A 27,857-nucleotide genomic window follows, 5' to 3' on the forward strand; every position below is an offset into this window, starting at 1 on the left:
GCTGTTGAGCTCTTGGCAGTCACTGTCTGGAAAAGACAGATTTCAATTTCCCATTGGACGATTTTGCCTCCCAGAGGAGCTCGCTGCAACACGCTTTTCGGCGCCTGCTATTCGATTCCTACTTGTGTCATCTTCCTCTGAGTTGGCTCCTACGAGTTCCATGTCATATTCCTCTAGTTGAGTAATATTATGTTATTTGAAAAATCGGTTTTTACGAATATGCTATTAACTCGAAATTACAAATACATGGAATGTTATCTAATATATCGGTTTTTTCAAATATATTAATAATTTGAAACTACGAATACATCGAGATGCATTGAAAAAATCCATAGATGAAATAAAATTAATCAAAACTTAAAAAATTATTAGGTTCAAGTTGTTTTTGAATGTCTACATATGTTTAATGACATGCACTCCACAGTCCCACCTAAGAAAAAGAAAAGAAAAGAAAAACAACTTATTGAATGGTTATATAATTATAGCTCAGATAAACAATATTAATGTGAGTTATGTATTCATACTAACCCATTATCTTGGGTCGGAATCGAAGGAACCCAATCAATGGAGAATTGGAAAACATCTTTCCCTATGTCATACAGTTTGAAGAACGTTTTACAAAATTAAACCTAATTTATTATGAAAGTGTTAATAAATATGGGAGAGAAAAAAAAACAAATTCAAAGGAAAACAAAAAGATGAAAGCATACCACTGTTTTGACACTCTTAAACCAAAACTCGTCCCAACTCTTCGATCGCAATGAATCCAAAATTTGGATCTGAGAGTTTTTGAAGTCAATGACGCACAGATACTAATGACCGGGGCAATTGTCATGCATTGGAATAAATAGTTGTAAAGTTAGAAAAACAATATATATGAGTTGGGGCACAAAATATCTACTATATTATAGGTGAAAACAATATCTACTCTAAATTTCATATATGCAATTAAACATTACAAATAATTACTAACCTTCTCGCAATCATCCAATTCGCTAATGTACTTACTCACGATGGATGTTTTTCTATAAAAAAAATGATGAGGACTCCTGCACAAAATCATTTGCTAATAATAAAACATAATACGAACATTAGTATGTTGTACTTAATACGTAAGTAAACAACAAGAGAAATATAAGCTTACTGAAAATGTTGTGGGAAGATAGCATCTTATACTTGTAATGCCTATAAATTGCCTCTGAAAATAATTTAGCTTTGAGACTTCTAGATTTATTACCTGTTGTTAAACAATAACTTCAATAAATTAATTTAATTAATTTAGCACGCATTTGATATAAATGAAGTAGGTACTTACAACATCCATCAAATTTTGTCTAGGACGTAAGCACTCAAAATCTCCATGAACTCCATGTTCATGATCAAAGTCAACAAGAAGCTCACTAAAATAATAATATGTTAAAACATTCTTGACTAAATTGGAAGCATATGAAGGCTAAAATTGTAACATGTCTATGAATGTTCTAGACACTACAAACCTTTTTAACAATGCTATATTGAAAACATAATCAGCAACAAGAGATTGAAGTACATTGAATGATTGAGCATCCACCACGTCTTCACAAATGGACATGGGGATTGACTAAATCGAAAATAGGACATAATTATTAGCTATATATGTTGATTTTCAAAAATAAGAACATGATATTAAACTATTTGTATTATACCTCTGATGCTTGACGTTTTCCCATCTTCCTTAAATTGTGTACAAACAGGGAGACCTTGAATTTACTTGGTTTCCTCTCCCTTGATGTATGTGTTTTCATGACATGATCGAGATAACCACATAGTGCTCGTAATGGTTCCTAATATGGCAAATGCCATTAATATACATCTATTTATTATGTAATGGTTAAGTAGTTGTAAAGAAAATAATTTTTTCTTTTATATGTACATACCTTTCCATAATCTCTTCTACTACTTTTCATTGGAAGTGGTAAAATATCTACATTTTCATCTGGAATGATAAGCACTTCAATTGATGTAGCACATGCATCTTCATTCTTTCCATTCAAGTCCTCAGTGCATAACTTCTCAATTGACAAAGTGTGAACATAATGTTCATTTCCTTTCTTATTGTCCTTATCTTCTAAACTTCTCTCGCATGAGAGAATGTCATTCTTCGTTTCCTCCTCGTGCATTCTCAAAGGTTTTCCGCTTGACCCAAGGAAGAGACCTTTCAATGTAGTATATTTCTCCTCAAATTCAGTCAAAACTTTTTCACAGCTACTACTACTTGCACCATGACACAAATCAATTAGATGTGTCTTTAATTGTTGAAAGGTTTTATCCATCTCCATTAAGCTGCCACCGTGTTCCTAGTGATATATAGGAACTTCATTAATAACATCATAATACAAGGGTTCACTACTAATATTGATACTCACGATGAATATTGTAAAACTTACTCGTTTAATAACATCTTTCTTTGGATTGATTTCAAATTTCTCATCCTCCTCATTCCCTCTCTCCATTGTCATCACATTTCTATCAACGCAATCCCTTATCTCATTTTGTATCACCCATATTTTGACCTACAATATATTCATCAAAATATAACACATATCGATTAAAAATCACTAGAAACTTAAACCAATATTAAACGACATTTGAAACTATAACTTACATTGTCATTTGCATATCCACCGAGTTTTTTCAATCTTCGTTTCATGTCCAGTACTTCATCATCTCCCCAAGCAGTAATCTGAGGACAAGGTTGAGTATATAATGGTAGAAATTTCTCTTCGAATGATATATGCTCATGGTAGAATAATTGCGATTATATTTGACATAGATATATAGTTAGTTAACAAATTTTATTATAACAAATTCGAAATTCACTATGATGTAAATTAATTACAAGGACATTACCATTAAAGCCAATAAGCATCCGCAAACCCCACTTTGTTGTTTCATCTTAAACTCTTCAATCCCATGCACAAGATAAGACAACACAAATTCAGCCCAATTCATCTTCTTTATTGAATCGATGTCATCCACAAGATGTAAGAAAGAACGTTTCACAAAAAGCTTTATTGTTAGGCACAATAATGCACCCAACACAAATAATACAAAACGAACTTTGAAATCATTTCCACCTTCTTTACTCTCACTAATTTGATTTTCTAACATCACTAATGGCAATCGCCCCTTTTTATCACAATATTTTTTACATAAATCATTCTTATGGCTAACATCTTTGTTTATGCCAATCTTCAACCCTCTTGCCCTCAATCCCATAATAAATTCAATATCAATGGAGGATAATTTGATACAAGTATTATACAATTCTAATATATAAGTGTTTGGGTTGAAACTATTTATCAACCAAAGACATAACCCATGATCAATTTTCTTACATCAAAGTTGCAAAAGGCTACCAAATCCTATTTCTTCTATGGCTACTCTTTGCTTTGGTTCTAATTCTTCAATAACTCTAATCACTCACTCGGGTGAGCATCGAGTCTAAAAATATAACTGAAAAGATATACAAACATCAAACATGTTTACATTAATATAATTTCCAACTAATACATAAGTAATGAAATTAAATATTCATTACAAAAAAAAATTACCTTTGGAACCACACCCTTTTGAAGTAAATATTGTTTTAAACTTTCTTTGGACTTTGTCATGAAATCTTCTTTTTCTACTTTTGAAAGTTCATTCCACTTCTTGCCCAAATTTTTCCTCAACTACATTAATTGGTCACATACTTTAAATTCTAATTTTAAAATGTAATTATATTAGACACAACAATATTACTCCTTACATCATGATTTATCTTAACTCCTTTATCCTTCTCTTTGATCATGGCCAATTGATCGTTACTACAAAACAATTTCAAACAAATTTAACTATAACAACCACAAAAAAATTACATTAAAAAACATATTCTTTTACATATTTCTATTTTTCCTTACCAGTAATGTATCCAAGCTTTGATAGGCCTCTTTGGATTTCTAACAACTTCAACAACATTGTGTTCGCTCCTAAAAATTAAATCAAATCATTTAAGTCAATTTTTATAATATGATTCCAAATATAATAAATCAAACATACTTTCACCACCACTACAAAATCCTCCCTAAATCTCTGTACATTTTAAATGTTCACAAAATTAGCATATCAATTATTTTCAATCTCCAATTATGGATCTAACCACATTATTTTTCATTATGTGATCAATCCATAAATCAAACAAAAAAACATGAAATATAATGGATACAATATTGTAAAACACATTATCAATACTCACATTTTTTTCCTTACTATAGAACTCGACAAATAATTACGACACAACCGCCTTTTGATTAACAAAAAATTGTGTCTTTTTTAGCTTTCTTTCTCTTAGTACTACACGTCTTCTTCTTCTTCTTCTTCTTCTTCTTCTTCTAGCTATGTCTTCAATTTGGGTCTTCAAACCACAAAATTTAGAAGCCGAAAACACCCCTTAAACAAAATATAAAATATGAAGAAAATACAAGGGTTATGAAGAGGAAAGGGGGGAGCGGGAATATCACACTCTTTACTTCAAAACCCGAAAAAACCCCAAATATAAAAATTAAATATGGACATAAACAGAGGGAATACGAAGAAAAGACAAAATTTGAAAAGATACCACCCGAAACGGCTACAATATCTCACCCGAAAACACCCAACAACACGAAAACATCCAACAATACACAAAGACAACTGAAAGCACCTGAAAATAACAACCGATGGAGATGAGCAGAAAACACAAGTACCCAAAGAAGAGCCGAGTATGGAGAAGAGAGGAAAATATCGGGAAACTCGGCAAAAGAGTGAGAAAACAGAAACCCGACTCGACTATCGAGGATGAGTGGAGAAGATACCAAATTAAGGGGGAAAACGGGAAATGGATAAGAGAATAGGATGGGGAACAACAGCTACACGGTCGGCTATGGAGAATGATGAGTGGAGATGAGAGCATAGGGACACAAGTGGGGGGAAAATTTGGAAATGGGTGAGAGAATAGGATGGGGAACAATAGCTACACTAGTCGACTATGGAGGATGATGAGTGGAGATGAGAACACGGGGACACAACCGACTATGGAGGAGAAGATGGTCGGTTATAGAGGAGAAGACGGTCGGCTATGGAGGAGACGAGAGGGGAAAAACGAGAAAAGGGGCTGAGAGGGGGAGAAAACAGGTACCCAATTTTTTTTTCATTTTTCCTTTTTCTTTTGGATGGCTGAGATTTAATCTCTTTCATCCAACGGCTAAAAAAAAAACAAGACATGCTACCTCCCCCGGCACTGTAGAATTTTCCTTTGCGTTATGTAACAAATAAAGTTTTCCATATTTCATTTTCTCCTTGCAACCTTTTTCTTCAAAAAAAATATATATTAAAAATATTAAAATATATAGTGCTACATAGGCCACATAAATTTTCATGATAGCTTAAATGAGCAAGCTGAAGATGTATAGAGATGGTTAAATATAAATTAAGAAAGTTTTGTTGATGTACCTACTGGTTGGTGTTTGAGTTTAAAGCTTGAGATGGGTATTGGGTTCTCTCGATCTTTTATGGTGTGGTTCCTCCGCTTGGTTATGTTCGGTGTCATCACAGCTTCTCTTCATAGCTTTTGTTGTTGATATGTTGTCACCAAAATTCTCAAGAAGATTCAACAACATAGGCATATGGTTGTCTTCATTATCGTGGGTGCTAAGAAAATCTACTGATGAGATATGGTTCTGTTGATCGTCTTGAGAGTATATAAGATGGACCCCACAACTTTTGATTTTTGATCCCCTATCATATGAATCAAATAAAGCCACAAGGTGCATCATATATTGATTGGAGTGGGACTCGTCCCTAAAAGAAATCTTAGGATAGTACACTAGTAACACTTGATCTGATTCACTATCATTAATCTCATGGCATTCACTACAGAAAATTTCTACTGCATCGTAAGCATATTCTCCTTCATCAAATTTCAAAGATAAATAAATTTTTTTTTATTGATGGTGAAGACAGAAAAATCCAAATCCAAGAAAGTGGTCATCTTCATACCAATTCATAGGAAGCTCTATTCTTATTTGCCTTCCCATTTCCTGATGTTGTACCCACCTTGGAATTCCATTACCTCCTAGATTAATACTTCTCCATTTCAAAGGAGGCTGCACAGTTAAAAGTAACATTTCCAGAGGTGGGTCAACTTAACAAACAAAGTAAATTCGAACTATTAATTGCAGAGAAAATAGGAAATTAAAATAAATATCAATTAATTCACAAGCACTTGTAATTAAAAGAGAGAAAAAAAAAAGTTAAAACAAAAATTGTACCTCAATTTTCTTGAACCATTTGAGGAGAAAAGACCAGAGAAGAGTTGATGGATTTGATAGAGTTCCAAAGATTGGGCAATCATGTGCATTTATTTCTCTTAGACTTGATGGAAGCTCTGGAATTTCTTCAAGCATCTTGCACTGACTGATATTAAGGCATCTTAGATTACAAAGTTGAGTAATAGCAGCAAGTATGTGACGCATTTTGTTTTGACTTAGATCTAATGTTTCCAGCAAGGATAGGCACTGTAAATCACTTGGGGTTACTCCATCCATTAGATTCTGAGTTTCTAATAAAACAAGATTTATTAAATTTTCTGTGTCCTCCGTGACTAGGTTTGGACAACCATTGAGACATAGTTTTTTAAGCAATTTCAACCTACCAATGCTGCTTGGAAGACTCCTCAAGTTTTTGCAGTGGCTCAAATGCAAATAAACAAGATGATTTAAATATCCAATTGATGGTGGAAGCTCTTTTATACACGTTCCACTTAAATCAAGCGACTTTAAGCATTCCATATCCTCCATGATTTCCGGAAAAGTCTCCAAGTTTGAACAATCATAGACATTAAGTTTTTTAAGGTATTTCAACCTACAAATGCTGCTCGGAAGACTCCTCAAGTTTTCACACTTCATTAACTGCAAATCAACGAGATGTTTTAGAAACTCAATTGATGATGGAAGCTCTTTTATACACGTTCCACTTAAATCAAGCGACTTTAAGCATTCCATATCCTCCATGATTTTTGGAAAAGTCTCCAAGTTTGAACAATTAAAGAGATAAAGTCCTTCAAGGTATTTTAACCTACAAATGCTGCTCGGAAGGCTCCTCAAGTTTTCACATTTCACTAACTACAAATAAGCGAGATGTTTTAGAAACTCAATTGATGATGGAAGCTTTTTTATACACGTTCCACTTAAATCAAGAGACTTTAAGCATTCCATATCCTCCATGATTTCCAGAAAAGTCTCCAAGTTTGAACAATCAGAGAGATTAAGTCCTTCAAGGTATTTCAACTTACAAATACTGCTCGGAAGACTCCTCAAGTTTTCACACTTCACTAACTGCAAAGAAGCGAGATGTTTTAGAAACTCAATTGATGATGGAAGCTCTTTTATACACGTTCTACGTAAATCAAGCTCCTTTAAGCATTCCATATCCTCCTTGATTTCCGGAAAAGTCTCCAAGTTTGAACAATCGGAGAGATCAAGTCTTTTAAGGTATTTCAACCTACAAATGCTGCTCGAAAGTCTCCTCAAGTTTTCACACTTCACTAACTGCATATCCTCCATGATTTCTGGAAAAGTCTCCAAGTTTGAACAATCAGAGAGATCAAGTCTTTTAAGGTATTTCAACCTACAAATGCTACTCGGAAGACTCCTCAAGTTTTCACACTTCACTAACTGCAAAGAAGCGAGATGTTTTAGAAACTCAATTGATGATGGAAGCTCTTTTATACACGTTCTACGTAAATCAAGCTCCTTTAAGCATTCCATATCCTCCATGATTTCCGGAAAAGTCTCCAAGTTTGAACAATCGGAGAGAGCAAGCCTTTTAAGGTATTTCAACCTACAAATGCTACTCGGAAGACTCCTCAAGTTTTCACACTTCACTAACTGCAAAGAAGCGAGATGTTTTAGAAACTTAATTGATGATGGAAGCTCTTTTATACACGTTCCACTTAAATCAAGTGACTTTAAGCATTCCATATCCTCCATGATTTCTGGAAAAGTCTCCAATTTGAACAATTAGAGAGATTAAGTTCTTCAAGGGATTTCAACTTGAAAATGCCGCTTAGAAGACTCCTCAAGTTTTTGCATTCACACATAGATAGCAACTGAAGTGAGGTGAGATGACAGATTGAGGAGGGTAATTCTTCAATAGTAGTACCATCTATATAAAGATTTTTAAGAGAGACCAAGTTTTGAATTTCACTTGGTAAGCTCTTAATCTTTTTGCACCCTCTCAAATTTAACAAAGTAAGCTTCTTCAAGAAGCCAACAGATGAGTCAACATTATCCAAACTTCTACAACCTTCAACATTTAGTTGCTCCAGATTTGACATATTTGAGAAGTGTGGGATTTCATTGAGCTGCTGAGATTTTGATAAATTCAAGATCTTCAACTCTTCAAGATACTACAACAAAAGAAATTAATCATTTTATTTTAGCAAATAAATTCTCGTGAACTTCAAAATTAATCTAAGGGAAGACACAATATAACTAAGTTTAATACTACCTTTTTCCCTTGCCAAAGGTGTTCTATATTGCTATGCTGCAAGTTGAGTTCAATGAGGTTCTCTCCATCAAAATTTGAAGGCAAGGATTTCAAAGAGTATCCTTCCCAATGAAGATATCTTAAATAATGTGAATGAAATTCAAAATCTTCAGGAAGGAGGAGCTTTTGACACCCTTTTCCCATATAATTAAGAAAACCCCGACTCCAATAAATTTTGAATAATCTAAGTCTCTCCATCCTTTTGAAAGCTTCAGTAGTAAATGAGATCTCTCTTGATTTACACATATCTAGAAATATTGCTTCAACTATTTTCGTTCCGTAAAAATTAAAAAAACATGAAGATAAAAGCATGAAACATATAAAACCTTAGAAAAACTATAAAGATATATAATTCCTTAAACATAAATAATGACACTATATATAAAGTAAGTTAATGCATTTGATCCATACCATTTCTTTTCTCAATACAAGGGAAATATCCTTGGGGTCCCACAATCTGCTCCATTCCCCAGGCTCTTTAGGATGTTCATGTCGAACAATTTCTCTACCCATTTCTTCTACCAAATCATGCATCCTTATGGTATTACCAAAAAGAGTTATGAGGCACTTGTCACTAAGAACTCTTATTCCAATCCTTGCATGCTCTACTAGTCTTGTTACATCATTTTCATTCCATCCCTTGAAGAAGCACGCAATGTCAAGGAATGTTTCTTGCTCTGTCTTGTCCAATCCATCAAAGGTTATCTTAAGTACATTTTGGACTTCTATGTTGGCCTTTTTCTTTAGTTTTTGTAATGTACTTTCCCACTCTGGCACACTTTTACAAAAAAGAAAAGAACCCAAGACTTCAAGAGCTAATGGTAGGCCTTTCACATAATTTACTACATGATTTGAGAGGTCTACATAGTCACTTTTAGGAATGTTTTGTTTAAAAGCATGTTGACAGAAAAGTTGAATAGACTCCTCGTAATTTAGTGCCTCAACTTTATATGATGCATCGACTCCATGCACATTTAGACAATGTTGATCTCTAGAGGTTATGATGATTCTACTTCTAGGACCAAACCAACCATGCCCTCCAGCTAAGAATTCTAATTGCTTCAAATTGTCTACATCATCAAGAATAAGAAGAACCTTTTTAGAGTGAAACTTGTTTCTTATCACATTAATCCCTTCATGAACATTACTTATTTCTTTATTTTTTCCCTTCACAACACCATTAAGAAGTTCTTTCTGTAATTGAAGTAGACTTGAGTAATCCTTGGACCTTTCTCTAACATTTTCAAGAAAGATTCTACTCTTAAATTGATGTGAGATATTATTATATACAACTTTGGCAATTGTGGTCTTACCAATTCCACCAAGCCCATAAATCCCAATCATGCGAACATCATTTGACTTAATTTTTATCAATGATTTCAATTCTTCCAAATGAAAATTCATTCCAACTATGTTCCTGTTAACATGTAGTAAGAGCTTGGAGTTCAATTCTTTGAGGATGACATCAATAATTTCCTTGATAAGTCTTGTCTCATATCTGTCAATTACAAAGTATATATGCTAAGTTAAAATAAGTTGTAAAAAATAAAAATGTGAAGTAAATTAGCAATACTTAGATTCTCCACTATGATTGAACTAGTGGCTAATCAAATGTGAACCCCTATCCCCCACCAAAAAAAAGGAAAAAAAAATCACCCAATTTACTAATTTAAGTACTTTTTCGGTTTGTGAAGTATAATGCTACTTGAAAAAAAAAGCAAAAAAGGAAACAAAACTTTCCCTACTTGAGGAGGAGGAAGGGGTGTAATTTTCTTTATATACTATTTTCTATGTTATTCAAATATAAGGAAATCATTTTTCTTAACATTTTTTTTTCTCTTAGTCACAGTAAAAAGTTAGGCTTCTCGGGTTTTTATGAAAATTTGTTAACAATTTCATTCATTATGACAGTTTTTTTTTTAAAAAAAAGGGAAAAAAAATATTAGTATGATATCTAACAAGTGGGTAGCTAGAAAACCAATATATTAATTCCATGCTAACACAATAGGAATATGAAGGTATTATGCTTATCAGAAGAAGGAGATCAACAGGACAAACTAATTGTGACTTTTTTTTAGAGTAATAGATAATTTTTAAGATCACAAAATAAAATTAAGATCACAAAGAAGAGGGACAAAAGAGCATTATTAACGTGAGGAAATACTGAGTTGAATATAATTTTCAATTAAAGTGAGCGTGAATTTCATGGGCTTAACACACATGGAATAACACTTCAAATTTTTTGTGGTAGTTGTTTTGATGGTTCTAATGATTTTTGTTTTTCAACTATTTGTCTCCATATATATATATATGATATAAGAGAAGAAAGAGAGTAGCAATTCAAAAGTAAATATTCCTTGGAAAAGATTTGAAAAAAATATGATTAATTTTTCACCTTTTTAGTTGGAAAAGATTAAAATATATTTCGTTTTATAGATAATGATTAATTACTATTATTTTTTATAAAGACTAAAATAACTTTATTTGAATTTTTCATAATTTTCAAAGAAATAATTAATGTGATATAATGTATGTCATTTCAATTTCAAAAATTATAAAAAGGAAAAAATAATCTAATATTTTCTCATTTCATTTGTAATAAAAAAAAAATATAATAAAATTATTTTAAATTTATATATATATATATATATATATATATATATATATATATATATATATATATATATATATATCCGTTCTTTATAAAGTTAATAAAGTTATAAAAGACTAAAATTTATATATTTTTTTTCATCCGTAATTTTTCTACTTTTTTTATTATTAAAGTTGGTTTGAGCATAATAATACTTTAGTATTTTTTTCAATTCTACTTTATTTTTATATTTTATTATTAACAAAATAAAATTTTTAGTGATAACTATTTTTTTTAATTTTAATTTAATTTATTTTTATTTTTATAATTTACTTTTATTAATAAAAATTTTCGATATTATTAATAGTAGTCAACGAACTCTTTGTTAAACTTTAATATGAAAAGACATGAAATGATAATGGATGAGGCTATAGATTATTATTATAATAAGTGTCAATCTAATATTAACTACTCAATCCTTAAGGACGATTTTTCTAGCTTGAGGTGATCTATTCCCAATAAAAATTAAATCATATTAGCTTTCAAAGAAAATTAAAAAAAGAAAAACAATTCATCCATGTCATCACCAAAAACAAGTTATGAAAATTATCAAAATAAAAAACAACATTAACAACGATAGGAATATGAAGTTATTATGCTTATCACAAGAAGTAGATCAACATTAACAACATTTTTTGAGTAATAGATAATTTTTAAGATCATAAAATAAAATTAAGATCACAAAGAAGAGGGGGAAAAAGGCATTATCAGTGTAAGGAAATGCTGAGTTGAATAGAATTTTCAATTGAAGTGAGCATGAATTTCATGGGCTTAACATGATTGAAAGAGAAAATGTTGCAATGAAAGATAAGAGGAAATTATAGTTACTGATATTTTTGTAGATCATATCCAGCAAGATTGACAACTTTTGCCAAGGCACTTCTCCACTTTTGAATCTTCTCCCTTTTCTCCTCATCTGCTTCCTTTTCGTGATCAACAAATGCCTTTTCATAACTCCCTCTTTGCTTCCGCACATGGGATGGATCCACATGATAGAAAATAGGTAGAATCAGTCGCCCCTCCGTTGCCCCACACTCACTGATCTTCACCAGTTCATCTAGACACCACCTAGAGGCACCATAGTTTTCCGAAAAAATGATAACAAAAATCTTTGATTCTTCAATAGCTTCCAGCAGCTCAGATGCAATTACTCCTCCTCTCGCCAGTTCTTCATCATCTCTAAAGGTGCGAATTCCACAGGAAATCAAAGCCTCATAAAGATGATCTGTGAAACCATGGCGGGTGTCTTCTCCTCTGAAACTCAAGAAGACTTCATAAGTGAATTGATGGGTTGATTGAGAAGAAGAAGGAGAAGGAGAATAAGAGATGATCTGGGTGTTTGTGGAAGTCATGGTTGTTTTCTTCCCCTCTTTCTGTGTCACAACTAGAAGAGATTTCGAAGCTTGATTTCTCTTCAGGCTAGGAGGCAGGGGTAGCTTAGCATTTAAGCTATTTCTTGAGAAAAGTTCGGGGAGGTGAATAGGGAAGAAGTTAGGAGGAAGGTGGGCTGAAAGGGTAGCATTGAGAGAAAGAGATAAAAGATCTGATCTCTGGATGCTTTGGACCTGGGGTGAGAATTTCATGTCAATATCCATCTTCCCATAACTCTCATCTCCCACGGTCCCACCATTTATGATTATTTGGTTACTTTTTATTTATTTATTTATCTATTTGAGGCTATATCCTGTGGGAAAATGCTTTAAAAAAGAGAAAAAAATTCCCATATTTAGTCTACCAATCAAATATAATAAAAAATAATAATAATGAAAAAAAGAAAAATTTTAAATTATTTAATCTTTATATTCATAAAGAAAATTACATATAAGTGAAATGAGCTTCAATGAGAGTGAAAAAATAAATTTTTATCTACAAATTAATTTTTCTTTTTTACTTTTTTTTTTTATATTTTCTTTTTCTAATTTTTTTTTAATCAAAAACCAAAATTTTCAACAACCAAACATATATATTTTTTTTCTTTAACATCTCATTTAGTTAATTAGATATATTCCAAAACTTCGATCAATATTGCATTCAAGCAATGAAGTATATTTTTATTATCAAATTGCTTGAATTTAGGAGATGAATCTAAAAATAAAGCTAAAATATAAAATATTAAAATTCGGCACAATTTTTTTATGTACCAAACATGGAAATAGAAGAAAAATAGGAATGAAAAAAAATATCCATTATCATTGTCTATTGCCATATATCAAATATGACCTTATACAATTTCATTTTCTTATATTTTTTTATTTATTCCTTTCATTATTTTTGAAAATTTTCAGTGAGGTTATGAGATTAATATTTAATCACATTTGTTTAATTAATGACAATTTGTCAAACAGGAGTGATTAAAGTTTAATAAGGATATCATGCTACATTTCATAATTTATGCATCAATTGTATAATTAAGGACAATTTTAATTATTTGGTTTAAAAAAAAATACATGGGAGGAAAATATCTTTCAAAATTGATTTTTTTATGTTTGGTTTCTCATAAAAATTATCCAAAAAAAATTAAATATAAGTAAAATTAGTTAAAATTTTATAAAATTTTAAATTATTTAATTTTTATATTAAAAAGGAAAAAAAGAAAAGTGAAGTGAGCATTTATATAAAAACAATTTATTAATTTTAAATCTATTTTCTATCTTCTTTCAATTTTTCTTTCTTTTCATTTTTCATTTCAATCTTTTTTTATTCATATTTTCTTTTTTCCAAAATTTTCAAGAACTGAGCATACAATAGGAGTTCATAGCTAAGAATAAAAATATTAGTTTAATGAAATAAAAAATTGATTAAAAAACAATAATGCATGTATTCAAGTTGTTTTTATTAAAAAAAATATATGACATAATTTGTGATGTTCAATAATAATATATAGAACTTAAAAACATATTTTATATTCCTTTATCTAATTTGGATAATTTAATAAAATAAAATAAATAACAATATAGCCTTTTATTTAAAAATGTTTTAAATTTTATTATAAGTTTTTATTTCTATTATATTTAATTAGTGTATAAAAGATATAAAAAAATAAAAAATTATAATGATAATTTTTATATTGGGAAAAGTGTTTTTCCATATACTTTCTTAAAAAACATAAAATAAGAAACACTTTTTAGTTAAATATACTATCTTTAATCATATCCGATATTCTTCTTTAAGCTTAAAATCCATAAAATTTAAATAAATTTTAGAGGGTTCTTGTTTTGTTTTCGTTTTTTTTTTTATTATTCAAATATGTGTATGAAAGCATACATTTTTCTTTTAGATTTTTAATTTTTAAATAAAATTTAAAAGCATAGCTCAAGTGGGGAGACCCACAATTCCAAACTAAGTGCATGTGCATTGGATCAAACCCAACAGTCCAACTCCACGTCCTTTGACTTTGGATAAAAAGACAATTTAATATCCTAATCAAAACGCGTTTGTCATGAAGCATGCCGATGCAAGGATAAACCTAAAATTCAAAAAATATGGACAAAAAAACCGATTTATCGACAATATTAAAGTAAGTTAATTTTTCATGAAGTATAATAAAATTAAATAATTTTGATAAGGTAAGACTATACTTATTTTAGGTTAAGATTAAATAGAAATAATTTATTAAAAACTATTTTGAATAATATTAACTATTTTTTTAATGTGCTTATCTTTGTTTTTGTATTTTTATTTTTGATACAAACTTACCTTTCTTCGTTTGTTTATTTATTTATTTATTTAAAATTAATTTATTTGTATATTTTTTTCATAATAGTCGTGTAGACCCTAAAATTTATCCCAATTTTATTTTTATATTAATTTTGAACCCAATTTTAAATCATGATTACATTTGTTATTTTAAGCTCACTCACTCTTTAATTTTTAGTTTTTATTATTTTGTAAATTATTATTTTATTTTTATTAATTTTATTTATTTATTATTATTATTATTATGATATTATATTATATTTTTATATTTTTATTTTATTTTATTATTTTATTTTTGCTCTCTCATCTCTCTTCATTTTTTCTCCTCCACCTACCTTCACCTACCCACTCCTTCTCTCTCCTCCCATACCCCTCATCACCGATCACCGTCAAAATCTCTCCTTTTATTTATTTATTTTTTATTCTCTTTTCCTTTTTCCCCCCAATTTTTTCCCTCCCACTCCTTGACTCCAACACGCCGGGGGCCCCATCCTTCTTCTATTCCCCCTCATTTTTTTTTTTCCCTTTTTCCATCTCTATCATTCCCCCAACTCTCCGCCATTTTTTTTCTCTATAGCCCTTTCTCTGCCCAAAAGCACTCCCCACTGGCTGGCCCTATTCTTCTTCTTCCCCACTCTTCTCCATTTTTCCTCTTCTCCCCTTACTCCTATTCACAGCCGACCCATCTCCTCACTTCCTCCCTCCCATTTTTTCTTTTCTCTTCTATCCCCCATCAGCACACTCGGCTGCCCATCCCCCAACTCCTTTCTTCCATTTTTATTTTCATTTATTTATTAACTATTATTATTATTTTCTCTTTCCCTCCTTAAACTCTCACATTGCTGGCGGCGTGACGCCGGTGCCTTTTCCGGTGCCCCCTCCATCCCCATTTTCTCCCATTTTATTTATTTATTTATTTATATTTATCTTTATTTTATTTTATTTTTCTTTCCAAAAAGCTATCCACTGCTGCCAGCAAGGTCATCGGCCGGTCGTCGTTGACGAGCCCCCGTCGGCCTGTGACCTCCTCCATTTTTCTCTCATTCTCTCACTTCCCCGTCTCACTTCCCCGTATCACTCATTTTCTATTCTTCTTCTTCTTCTTCTTCTTCTTATTATTATTATTATTATTATTATTCTTATTATTGTTATTTTTATTGTTATTGTTGTTTTTTTATTTTATTTTAATAGGAATTGTTGTTTGTGAAATTTGGATTGTTAAATTAATATGAAATTTGGGGTTAATTTGTTGTTGGTAGATTAATATGTAATTTGGTTTAATTTATTGTTAGTGAATTAATTTAAAATTTGTTAATTTGGGTTTGTGGGTATATTGCATTTGGTGATTAATTTGGGATATTTGGATTATATCGATTGCATACTGTTTATTTGGACTTGGGTCTATTGTTAATTTGTTATTTGTTTGGGCTTATTGGATTGGACTTGAGATATTATTTCCTTTGACTGTGTATATTATTGATGTGAGCTTGTTAATTGATATGAGTTTTGGGCCCACAATGTGGGTGAAATTTGTTGGATGACTTGAATATTTGATATGGGCTTGACCAATTTGAACTATTAAATTTGGACATGGGACACTTGTGGTGTATATTAAATTGAGCTTGGATTATAAGATATTAAATTTAGGTCAATGAGATTTATTTTAATTTATCATGTTTTGGGTTTGATTAATTGAGCTCATATTTTGGCTATTAATTTGAAAATTTTATATTAGGGCTTATGACATGTGAGATACTTTTTATTGGATTATATTTGTTAATTTGGGCCCATTTTTGAAATTTATTGAGCTAATTTGAAACTTGAACAATTATTTTGAATTCTACATATTTTTGGATATTTACATTTGTGCTATTTTTGTTTTTACATGGATCCACTTTGCAATTTTGTTGGTTGAGTACGAATTGATGACACGTGGAGCTTATTGTAAGTTTATTTGGGTACATATTTTATTTATCACTTTTATTTGGTTTTACTTTTATTAGTTGGTGTAAATATTCGTTCATATGTATTTATTGAGTGTGTATAGAATTGAACATTGAACAAACTAAAAATTTTATTTAAATAAGATAAAGAATTCAGTAAATATGTTTTGATAAAACAATAATTTTAAAATATTATTTTTAATAAAAGAGAGTTTTTTTTTTCATTATTTATAAAAATTCAGTAAAATGCATTTAGAAAAATCCAAAAAAAGGATTTTTAATAATATTGTCCAAAAATTTCTTTGTTTAATAAAAATTGTCCAAAAAAATTGTTTTGTAAATAAAGTTGTCCCAAAAATTAATTTTTAATAAAATTGTCTAAAAATATTTTTTTCAAATGAATTCTTTTTCTTTAATTAAAATGGGATTAAAAGTGTTTTTTCATAAATAAAGGATTTAAATATTTGTTTTTCTTTTTTTTTTTTAATTAAAATTTCTTTTGTAAATAAAGTTATGTCATTTTAAATAATTTGTAAAAATCACTTTTTTAAATGAAAATGAATCTAAATATTTTTGTAAATAAAATTGTAAAAATTCATTATTTTCTACTAAAAGCAAGTAAAAATAATTTTTGTACTCAAATTGAAATTTTGTAATAAGTTCTTTTGATACAATAAGTGTAAATAGCTTTTTTGAAAATTGAATACAAATGAAATTGAGAAAATAAACTAATTTTTTTTTTTGTAAGTAAATAAATTGAAATCATTAATTCAAAATCATTTTTAATAAAATCCTTTGAAATTTATTTAAAACATTTTTTAATATCTTTTATTTATTTAATTCAATAAATCATTTTGCATAATTCTCTTATTATTTATTTTGTGTATTTTTGTAATTAGATTTCATCATTGTTTTTGTGTACATTGATTTCCATCATGACTTATACATTGATTATTTTTCTTAGTATCCATAATTAATTAATTAATTGCCATAATTTCCTTAATTAGTTTAGTAGAGGCTGTATGTATATGGGCTTAGAGGGGTGCTATGACTCATCTACCTTCCCAATAAGTAACCTGACCCTTAGACTCAGACTTGGTTTTTCACAGACCTGTTTTTTCTTCAGGAGTCACATTTAGGGTGTTCTTTCTTATTTTGTTTTTCCCTTAAAAAAAATAATAAAACAAAAATAAGTGGCGACTCCAAGTATTTTTTCTAAAAATCAAATTTTTACCAAATAAAATAAAAAGCGAGTTTCGTCCTTGAGTGGGAATGCATCGAGCAAAATGCGGGGTCCATAAGTTGATTTTTATTATATTAATTAATAGACATGTTTTGACATGCATAATAAATATATTTGTTTATTTATCTATCTAAAAATAAATAATATCATGTATTTCAATGTAATTATATTTTTTCCACCTCTTTTAATTTTTTTCCCAAAATAATTATTAAAAAACCCTTATTATATTAATTTTGTATATCAATTTTTTTTAGGAAAAGTCCCTTTTCTATATTGTCATTCTCTAACTATTTAACTAATTACAGATATTATCATATTTTTAATTCTTTTAATTAATTTTCATAATATTTATATAGCAAGATGCCATATTAATTCTCTATAGAAAATTTGCATGAATTTAAATCATTACCCAAAAGGTCAATAAACGTCGGTAGCCCCGTAGCCTTTCATTCATAGGATAAGAGAAGATATTTTTAAAATTCAACTCATTTTTCTGGACAATGACACACATGCATATTTATTTATTTCTATATATATATATATATATATATATATATATATATATATATATATATATATATATATATATTATGTCCTTTTATGTAATTATATTTATTTCTCTTTATTTTTTAGTCAAAAAAAAAAACTTAGAAGATGTTTTTTTTTAATAAAAATAAAAATTTATTTTAAACAATTTATACTTTTGAGAGTTTTTTTAAAATAAAAATAATTACTATTTCTTTTTCTATTCTCATTTCCATCATTGTGTAACCTTAAAATAAAAATAAATAATAATTTCAACCTTATGTTTTTAACTACATCCAAACACACAAATTCATATTTACCAAATTCATTCATATTTAAAAAAAAAATAGAAATGGATAGAAAATATTCTCTTTTTCTATTTTCCTTTCAATTGTAATCTAATCTTGAAATAAAAATAAATATTTGTTTGAACCTTACTGTACATTCAAACACACGAATTGAGATCATCGAATTCATTTTTATTAAAAAAATTGAAATAAAAACAAAATATTTATTCTCACTACTCATTTTTGTATACCAAACATGGTTACGTAAAAATGATATGAAATTAATAATAAATTAAATTTGAAAGTCTCTTCATATAAAGTCTAGTTAATAAAATAGAGGGTGTAATCCATATTAAAAAGTTGGGAGGTAAGTGGCTTCTAGTGACTTTCCTAAACAATTTTAATCTTGGTAGGTAGATGTATAGGAAGAAAAGATGCTGAAATTTATGGGGGAAAATAGGAAAAAAGTGTGATTCTTCTCTCTCCTAATCTTTTAGACATTCAACAATAGTGGGTTATACAAAGAGATGAAGTCGAAATGAAAGAAGCCTTGGGATGGCAGGGGACTTTTGACAAGAGTACGATAAACTAAAAAAATTATTCTTAAATTACCGTAGTAGGAAAAGTAATTCCAAATCTACGACAGTTTTTGCCAGGTAGGAGAGCGGATTTTGCAGGGATTGGAAATCGTCTTTTTAAAAGACGATTTCCATCAAAACAAGTAAAAAAAAAAATAATCCCTCAAAAATCATCTTTTGAAAAGATGATTTCAAAAAAGATTATTTAAGTGGAAATCGTCTCTTTTGGATTTTTTTTAAGGGAAATCGTCTCTTAAAAAAAAAAAAAAAATTCCCAAATGGAAATCGTCTCTTCAAGAAACGATTTCCATCCAAATTTCAATTTAATATATTTTAATATCTTTAATTATCTCTATTTTATAAAACAAATAATATAATTTAATATAAAAATATATTATAAATCCATTTTAAAATTACAAAATTAATTATACTCATACAATTATTATAAATATATATTAAAAAATTAATTAATTTAATTTACTAAATTTAATATAATATAAATAATATTTATCTATTGTTTTTTTTTTCTTTCACTTTGCAATTAAAAAAAACTATTATCAATTTATATGAAAAATGAGTTTAAAAAAACAAATGTGTTATTAATTTATTAAATAATTATTTACAAAATAAATAATTTTGTTTTGTTTTAATTTTTAAATTAATTATATTATATAATTTTAAGATTAAAAATATTAATATTTTAAGTTAAAATTTCATGTGTTTTCATAACTCTTATAACCTATTATACTTCATCACACCAATTTGAAGAAGACCGTTTGCTACCCTCTCATAGCTGACACCAATTTGAAGAAGACCATTTGCTACCCTCACACCAATTTGAAGAAGACTGTTTGCTACTCTCTCATAGCTAGCCATAGGAGAATCTTACCTATTGAATGTGTTGTCATTTCCACCCATTTAATACTCCAATTTACTCCACCAATTTGACCGTTATACTCCACCAATTCCATTTAAAACTCAAACTTTAACCACTTATCCTACACATTACACTCATCCTACCTTTTTTCAACTTCTCATACACTATAAATTGTCTTTTTCATTTTCATTTTCATCTTCAAACTTCTTCTTTCTAATTTTCACCTTCAAACTTCTTCACTCTCATTTTCCTCATCTTCCCCACTTGAAAGTCAATTTTTCACTTATCAGTTTTTCACCTTCCATCTTTGATAGACTTTGAGCATATCTCCTCCTTTTCTTCGACACTCACGGTGCTTATAAGGTAATATTTTTGCTTTATTTTTATTTCAAGTTATTTTATAATGTATAGTTTTTATTATTATATAAGTTTTTAAATTTATTTGGATTATGTAATATTTATTTGAACAATATTTATTGGAAATTATTATTTTAAATAGATTAAATCATTAAAAAAATAAAAGATATATTATTTTATTCGTAGGTAATATTTTTTCCTTTATTTGATTTATGGTAATTTTGTTAGAATATTCTTTATTGTAAATTATCATTATATAAAGATAAATGAATTAAATCATTCAAAAAATAAAAATGATATTAGTTTATTTAATTAATATGAAATAATAGGATTATTGCTTATATTTATCAATCAAATAATACGTTTTATAAAATATTAAATTTTAAATTTAAAAATAAAATAAAATATTAGTAAAATGAGAATGAAAAATAATAATAATAATAGAATAATTATATTTCTATATATTTTTCATAATATATAATTTAAAAAATATTAAAATTTAAAAAATAGAAATGCAACATTATCCAAAATTGGAGTTTATCCTATATATTTTTTAAAATTAATATTAGTGTTAAATAATTGAAAAAATTGTTGTAAAACAATGAGATGGAAAAATAAAAATATAAATAAAACTAAAATGTTATTTGATTTATTTAAATGTATATATATATATATATATATATATAAAGTAATTGTGTATAATATAAAATAGTAACCGTGAAAATTAAATGTATATAATATTGTAGACCTCAAAAATTGTCCCAATTTTTGTTTTTACATTAATTTTGAGCCCAATTTTGTCCTTAGATTTTAAATCCCGATTACATGTGATATTTTTGGCCCACTCACCCTTTAATTCTTAGTTTTTATTATTTTGTAAATTGTTTTATTTTTATTTTTATTTGTTATTATTAATAATATTATATTATATTGTATTATATTATCTTATATTATATATAAATATATATATTTTTTATTATTATTTTTTCTTCTCTCTCCTCTCTTCTCTCTCTTCTCTTCTTCCACCTACCCTCACCTACCCCCTATGCTCTCCCACGTCCAAAAGCTCCCCTTTGCACTTTTCATCATTTTTTTTTTTATTGATTTTTTTTCTCCCTCCATTTCCCAAGATTGGCCGGCCCTCTCCCAATTGGTTTTCCCCCATTTTTTCTCTCCGATTCTCGCCATTCCCAAGGAAAAAGTGGTCGGCTCTCCCCTCTCTCTAAGCTTCCCTCTTCTTTCTTTATTTTGGGCTTCTAGGGCCTTAGGGTTTTTTTTTTTTTTTTTTTGGGGGGGGGGGGGTGGATTTTTTTCTCCCTACAGCTCACAGGGTCGGCCCCCCCATATTTTTCTTTTTTTCCTTTCCTCCTCCGTTCACTCCATCTCGGCAGCTCCCTACTTCGGACCCCTATTCACAGCCGGCCCATCTCCCCATTTCCTCCATTCGATTTTATTTTTTCTTTTCTCTTCTCTCCCCCATCGGCACACTCGGTTGCCCATCCCCCAGCTCCTTTCTTCCATTTTTATTTTTATTTATTTATTTAGTATTATTATTATTTTTTTTTCCCTCCTTAAACTTTCACACTGTCGGTGGCATGACGTCGATGCCTTTTCCAACACCCCCTCCATCCCCATTTTCTTCCATTTTATTTATTTATTTATTTTTATTTATCCTTATTTTATTTTATTTTTGTTTCCAAAAAGCCATCCACTACCGTCGGCAAGGTCATCGACCGGTTGCTGCCGATGAGCCCCCGTCGACTAGTGACCTCCTCCCTTTTTCTCTCATCCTTTCACTTTCCCGTATCACTCATTTTCCATTTTTATTGTTATTATTACTATTATTATTATTATTATTACTATTTTTTTCTTTTCTTTATCTTTCTTAATTTGATTTTAATAGCAATTGTAGTTTATAAAATTTGAATTATTAGATTAATGTGTACTTTGGGTTAATTTATTGTTGGTGGATTAATTTGAAATTTGTTAATTTGGGTTTGTGGGTATATTGCATTTGGTGATTAATTTGGGATATTTGGATTATATTAATAGCATATTGTTTATTTTATTTGAACTTGGGTTTATTGCTTATAGGTTATTTGTTTGGGCTTATTGGATTTGGCTTGAAATGTTATTTCCTTTGACCATGTGTATTATTCATGCGGGCCTATTGGTAATTGGTTATTTGTTTGGGCTTATTGGATTGAGCTTGAGATTATTATTTTCTTTGGTTATGTATATTATTAATGTGGGCTTGTTAATTGATGTGAAATTTGGGTCCACAATGTGGGTGAGATTTGTTGGATGATATGAATATTTGATATGAGCTTGGCCGATTTGAATTATTTAATTTGGACATGGGATAATTATGATGTATATTAAATTAGGCTTGGATTATGAGATATTAAATTTAGGCATAATTGAATTTATTTTGATTTATTGTACTTGGACTTGATTAATTGTGCTTGTATTTTGATAATTAATTGGGAAATCCTGTACTATGATTATTGGCATGTGAGATATTTTTGTTGGGGTATATTTGCTAATTTGGGTATATTTTTTTAATTGGTGAAATTTATTGGGCTAATTTGAAGTTTGAATTTGGGCTTGAATATCCATTGTGAATTTTATACATTTTTAGATATTTATATTTGTGCTATTTTTGTTTTTGCATGGACTCACTCTGCAATCTTGTTGGCTGAGTACGAATTGATGACGCGTGGAGCTTATTGTAAGTTTATTTGGGTACATATTTTATTTCCCACTTTTATTTGGTTTTATTTTTATTAGTTCTTATAAATATTCGTTTGTATATATTTATTGAGTATGTACAGAATTGAACATCGAACAAACTAGAAATTTTGTTTAAATAAGAGGAAGAATTAGTAAATGTATTTTGATAAAACAATAATTTTAAAATATTATTTTTAATAAAAGAAAGTTTTTTTTATCATTTATAAAAATTCAGAAAAATGTATTTAGAAAAATCCAAAATAGAATTCGAAAAATTGTTTTAATAACATTGTCCAAAAATTTCTTTGTTTAACAAAAATTGTCCAAAAATTGTATTGTAAATAAAGTTGTCCCAAAAATTAATTTTTAATAAAATTGTCTAAAAATATTTTTTCAAATAAATTATTTTTCTTTAATTAAAATGAGATTAAAAGTGTTTTTCAGAAATAGAAGATTTAAATCTTTGTTTTTCTTTTTTTAATTAAAATTTCTTTAGCAAATAAAGTTATGTCATTTTAAATAATTTTTAAAAATCACTTTTTTAAATAAAAATGAATCTAAATACTTTTGTAAATAAGATTGTAAAAATTCATTATTTTCTAGTAAAAGTAAGTAAAAATAATTTTTGTGCCCAAAGTGAAATTTTGTAATAAGTTCTTTTGATACAATAAGTGTAAATAGCTTTTTTGAAAATTGAATACAAATGAAATTGAGAAAATAAACTGATTCTTTTTTGTAAGTAAATAAATTGAAATCATTACTTCAAAATCATTTTTAATAAAATCCTTTGAAATTTATTTAAAACCTTTTTTAATATCTTTTATTTATTTAATTCAATAAATCGTTTTGTATAATTCTCTTATTATTTATTTTTTGTATTTTTGTAATTAGATTTCATCATTGTTTTTGTGTACATTGATTTCCATCATGACTTATACATTGATTATTTTTCTTGGTGTCCATAATTAATTAATTAATTGCCACAATTCCCTTAATTAGTTTAGTAGAGGTCATATGTATACGGGCTTAGAGGGGTGCTACGGCTCATCATTGTACCTTCCCAATAAGTAACTTGATCCCCAGACCCAGACTTGGTTTTTCACAGATTTGTTTTTCCTTCAGGAGTCACACTTAAGGTTTTTTTCTTATTTTGTTTTTCCCTTAAAAAAAAATAAAACAAAAAAATGGCGACTCCAAGTCTTTTTCTAAAAATCAAATTTTCACCAAATAAAATAAAAAACGAGTTTCACCATCGAGTGGGAACGCGTTGAGCAAAATGCGGGGTCCACCAAATGACAACTCTGTTGGGGATTTTTAGAGGGTTAAACTTGAACTTGAGTTGAAAGGAATGTGGCGTTTGATTGGTCGATCAATGGATACCCCTTTCTATGTGTCTTGGTATGATTGATTGTTGATTACACGTTGAGAGCTTTGATATGTTTGTCTGTAATATATGTTTGGTTGTTATGTTCATTTTGTGATGTTGACATGTTGATTACATCGATTCATTCTCTTACCTACTTTAGCATAGTGACTCTTCTTGTTGTATGATTATCTTGCTTTCCTGGACTTGTATATTCTCATTTTTGTATATCTCATTCATCTTGGCATGATTGATTCTATTTTTTTATATATTATCTTGTTTATCTCGACATATTGTCTATTCTTGTTATATTCCTATCTTACTTATCATATTCTTGCCTAGCTTGTGTGTAGATATAAGTTATATACCTGTTATTTGCATGACTGTTTGGTGCATGATTACTATTTTTTTATGTGATGCATGTATTGCTTGTCTGTGTGGGACACACATCTATCCTCTTACCTCCAACTCCCTAGACTCGGTCGACCTTGTTTCACTTGATCTCATATTTGACATGAGACTTGTTACTTTGTTTGCTCTTCGACCAAGCTAGCGGTTAGGAGTAGGGTCTAGCGATGGGCTATATCGATGTTTGGGAGCATTCTGGAGGTGACAGACACTTTGATGTTGATTGGAGTCCGATCATTGAAGACCTGTATAACCCAGAGCTAGGTTTCATGGATATTTGTGTGGCCAGTGTGTTTCATTTTCTGTTTTAGCTTCCTAGGGTTTTCAGATGCACCCACACCGTTCACTGTGCACTCTAGTTGACCATTAAGCGTTGAGAGTTCGAGAGGTTCCACCATAGGAAACCCCCTGGGATGTCGAGGTAGTGCATGTGTGGAGGTGATGACCACCTTGCATGGAAGCGCCCCGTCTCTTTGGAGGCGTGCAGAGGGTTGCGTATCGTCGGAGGGTATGATCGCTTCTGTTAAGGATCTTTTAAAGTCCATCCTTATTCTTTTAGAGCTACCTTGACCTTATAGGTTGAACCGTAGATCCTTCGATTAGGACTTCCTCCCTACACGTGGGTGCATCTAAGGGCCTTCAGAGCCTCTTTGATCATAGTTTGGATTCAGTATTCCCTCTTTTAGTCTCCAGTTGAGAGTACACCAAGATCAGTACGGGTTTGAGTTACAGTCATACAACCCTTCTACACTTTGATGCTTTGCTCATTCTAGTTCAGACTAACATTTCTTCCATGTTTTCACTGTGCAAACCATATCTCATGCTTCATGCTCTTCGGGATTGGTTTTTCATTCTCATTGTGGATTTACCATATTGGGTCAGAGTAAAGGGGAGCTTAGTTCGCTTTTCTGAGAGATCAAACATGGATCAACGGGTTGTCACAGTTGATTAGTTCACGACCGCCATGACTTCTATTCAAGAGGTCTTGGCCAGTCTCAAACAAGAGATAGACAGTCAGCAGAGTAGACAGCTTGTAGTTCAGGATGAGATGCCTTATGATTCATTGCCACCTTATCTATTACATGGTCATTCTGAGGTTGCCTCACTTGCAGTAGTACAGACCATAGTCCTTGAGGATACGCATGCATGGATTGTAATTGAGTAGTGTATCAGGCAGTCGAGGGTATCTAACAGTTCATCAGCTTGGGATGATCTTGATAGTATACCAGTGGCCAGTCTATCGGCCAAGTTTAGGATGCTTGACATTGAGAGGTACACGGGTGTTGGTTGTCCATGTATTCATCTTCGACTTTATAGTACTGTGATGAGGGCCCATGGGTTAGACTAGTCACAAATGATCACCATGTTTCCTTTATTTCTGAGTGGCACATCCTAGCATTAGTTCGCATCTTTGGAGTCCTCGCGACGCAGGACATGAGATGACCTAGCTTAGGAGCTTCTATGACAGTTTTCATTTAGTACTGTCATAGATGTGTTGATGAGAGAGCTTGAGGGTTTCAGATAGAGATCAGATGAGTCCATTTCTTTCTTTATCTCCCACTGGTGGGGGAAGATAGCAGAGATTGTTGATTGACCATTATAGAGAGGTGACTTAGTCTTGAGGGTCATCAAAGGATTGATTAGAGATCCTAAAGGGAAGTTCAGACCCCGCTGGAGTGGACCTTATTTCATCAGGGAGTTGACCCCAGAGAGCGCTGCATGGTTGATGGATTTAGATGGAAACCAATTCTCGGAGCTGACCAATGTGGATCAGCTAAAGAGGTACTATGTTTGAGACCATGGTCGCAAGATGGGTGGCCATCATTTCGGTTAGCCATATACCTTATTATTCTCTTTTGATATATAGTCCGTTGCTAGCCCATTGAGCCTCGCATGCACATTACAGTCTTTCTTTCTTATCGCCTTGCTCACATTTTTCACACCGGGATAAGGGCCCTTTAGTGTATGCATTCATTGTTTGGGAGTTCCATGAGCCTTGGACCTAGGGGCACATTCTTCTCATTATCTTTCCTCATCACTCCATCACTGCATTCCATTGTATCTCATTGGTGTTGTTCTTCATTTTTTCTTCTTTATTCTATCTACTGCTTGTTTTGCTTCATATTCTTTCCACCCTAAGTGGTGATCCTCCTCAGTTCATTACATGGAGGGTAGTCACATCATTACCACTATCTATCCCATAGACACTGGTTCAGAGATTCTTAGTTTGAGAATGTCATTTTGTTAAAGAGAGTTTTTGTTACCTTAGCGCTCGAGAGCGTGTCTATCCATTATTGATATCATCTTTGGGGCTTATTTTGTTCATGTTCAGGGTGTGTACATTTGTATATATGTAAAAAAAAATTGAAAAATGAAAAAAAAAATGCATATGTGTATTATTTTTTAGTGTGTATATTGATGTTCGAGGGTCACTTGATTGAGTATGTTTGTTGATGGGAGTTCGTATGTGACCTTTCCGAGACCCTCCATGCTTTGTATTCATTTTTATTGTATATTTTGAGAGCGAGATGAGTGACCTTCTCTTAGGAGCTTTGGGTCATTGTCCCTTCCATCATTACATTCATTGTTG

At 30.0% G+C, this 27,857-nt stretch overlaps 2 protein-coding genes across 2 annotated transcripts in view; both read right to left on the minus strand.

Moving 5' to 3' along the window:
* The window catches only part of LOC117928154 (disease resistance protein RUN1-like), a 118,150-nt gene extending 112,533 nt beyond the window's left edge, over nucleotides 1-5,617 (minus strand). The window contains exon 1 of the transcript XR_004653537.1: nucleotides 5,512-5,617. The gene's annotated coding sequence lies outside the window, so the exon portion shown is untranslated. The remainder of the gene's footprint in view (nucleotides 1-5,511) is intronic.
* Nucleotides 5,618-8,928: 3,311 nt separating this feature from the next.
* On the minus strand, nucleotides 8,929-12,852 carry LOC117928360 (disease resistance protein RUN1-like). The gene is made up of 2 exons (XM_034848255.1): nucleotides 12,086-12,852; nucleotides 8,929-10,105 (listed from the first exon to the last, which is right to left on the minus strand). Exons 1-2 carry the CDS (start codon nucleotides 12,850-12,852, stop codon nucleotides 8,983-8,985), a joined length of 1,890 nt encoding a protein of 629 aa, XP_034704146.1. The 3' UTR covers nucleotides 8,929-8,982.
* Nucleotides 12,853-27,857: the final 15,005 nt, after the last annotated feature.

This window comes from Vitis riparia, chromosome 13 (assembly GCF_004353265.1).
Source record: "Vitis riparia cultivar Riparia Gloire de Montpellier isolate 1030 chromosome 13, EGFV_Vit.rip_1.0, whole genome shotgun sequence".
NCBI lineage: Eukaryota > Viridiplantae > Streptophyta > Magnoliopsida > Vitales > Vitaceae > Vitis > Vitis riparia.

Excerpts from the sequence above, each read along its gene's own strand:
- LOC117928360 (XM_034848255.1), bottom strand. The coding sequence starts at position 12,852 with ATGGATATTGACATGAAATTCTCACCCCAGGTCCAAAGCATCCAGAGA. Across the intron at positions 10,106-12,085 it reads TATGATCTACAAAAATATCA|ATATGAGACAAGACTTATCA; the intron begins GTAACTATAATT and ends TGTAATTGACAG.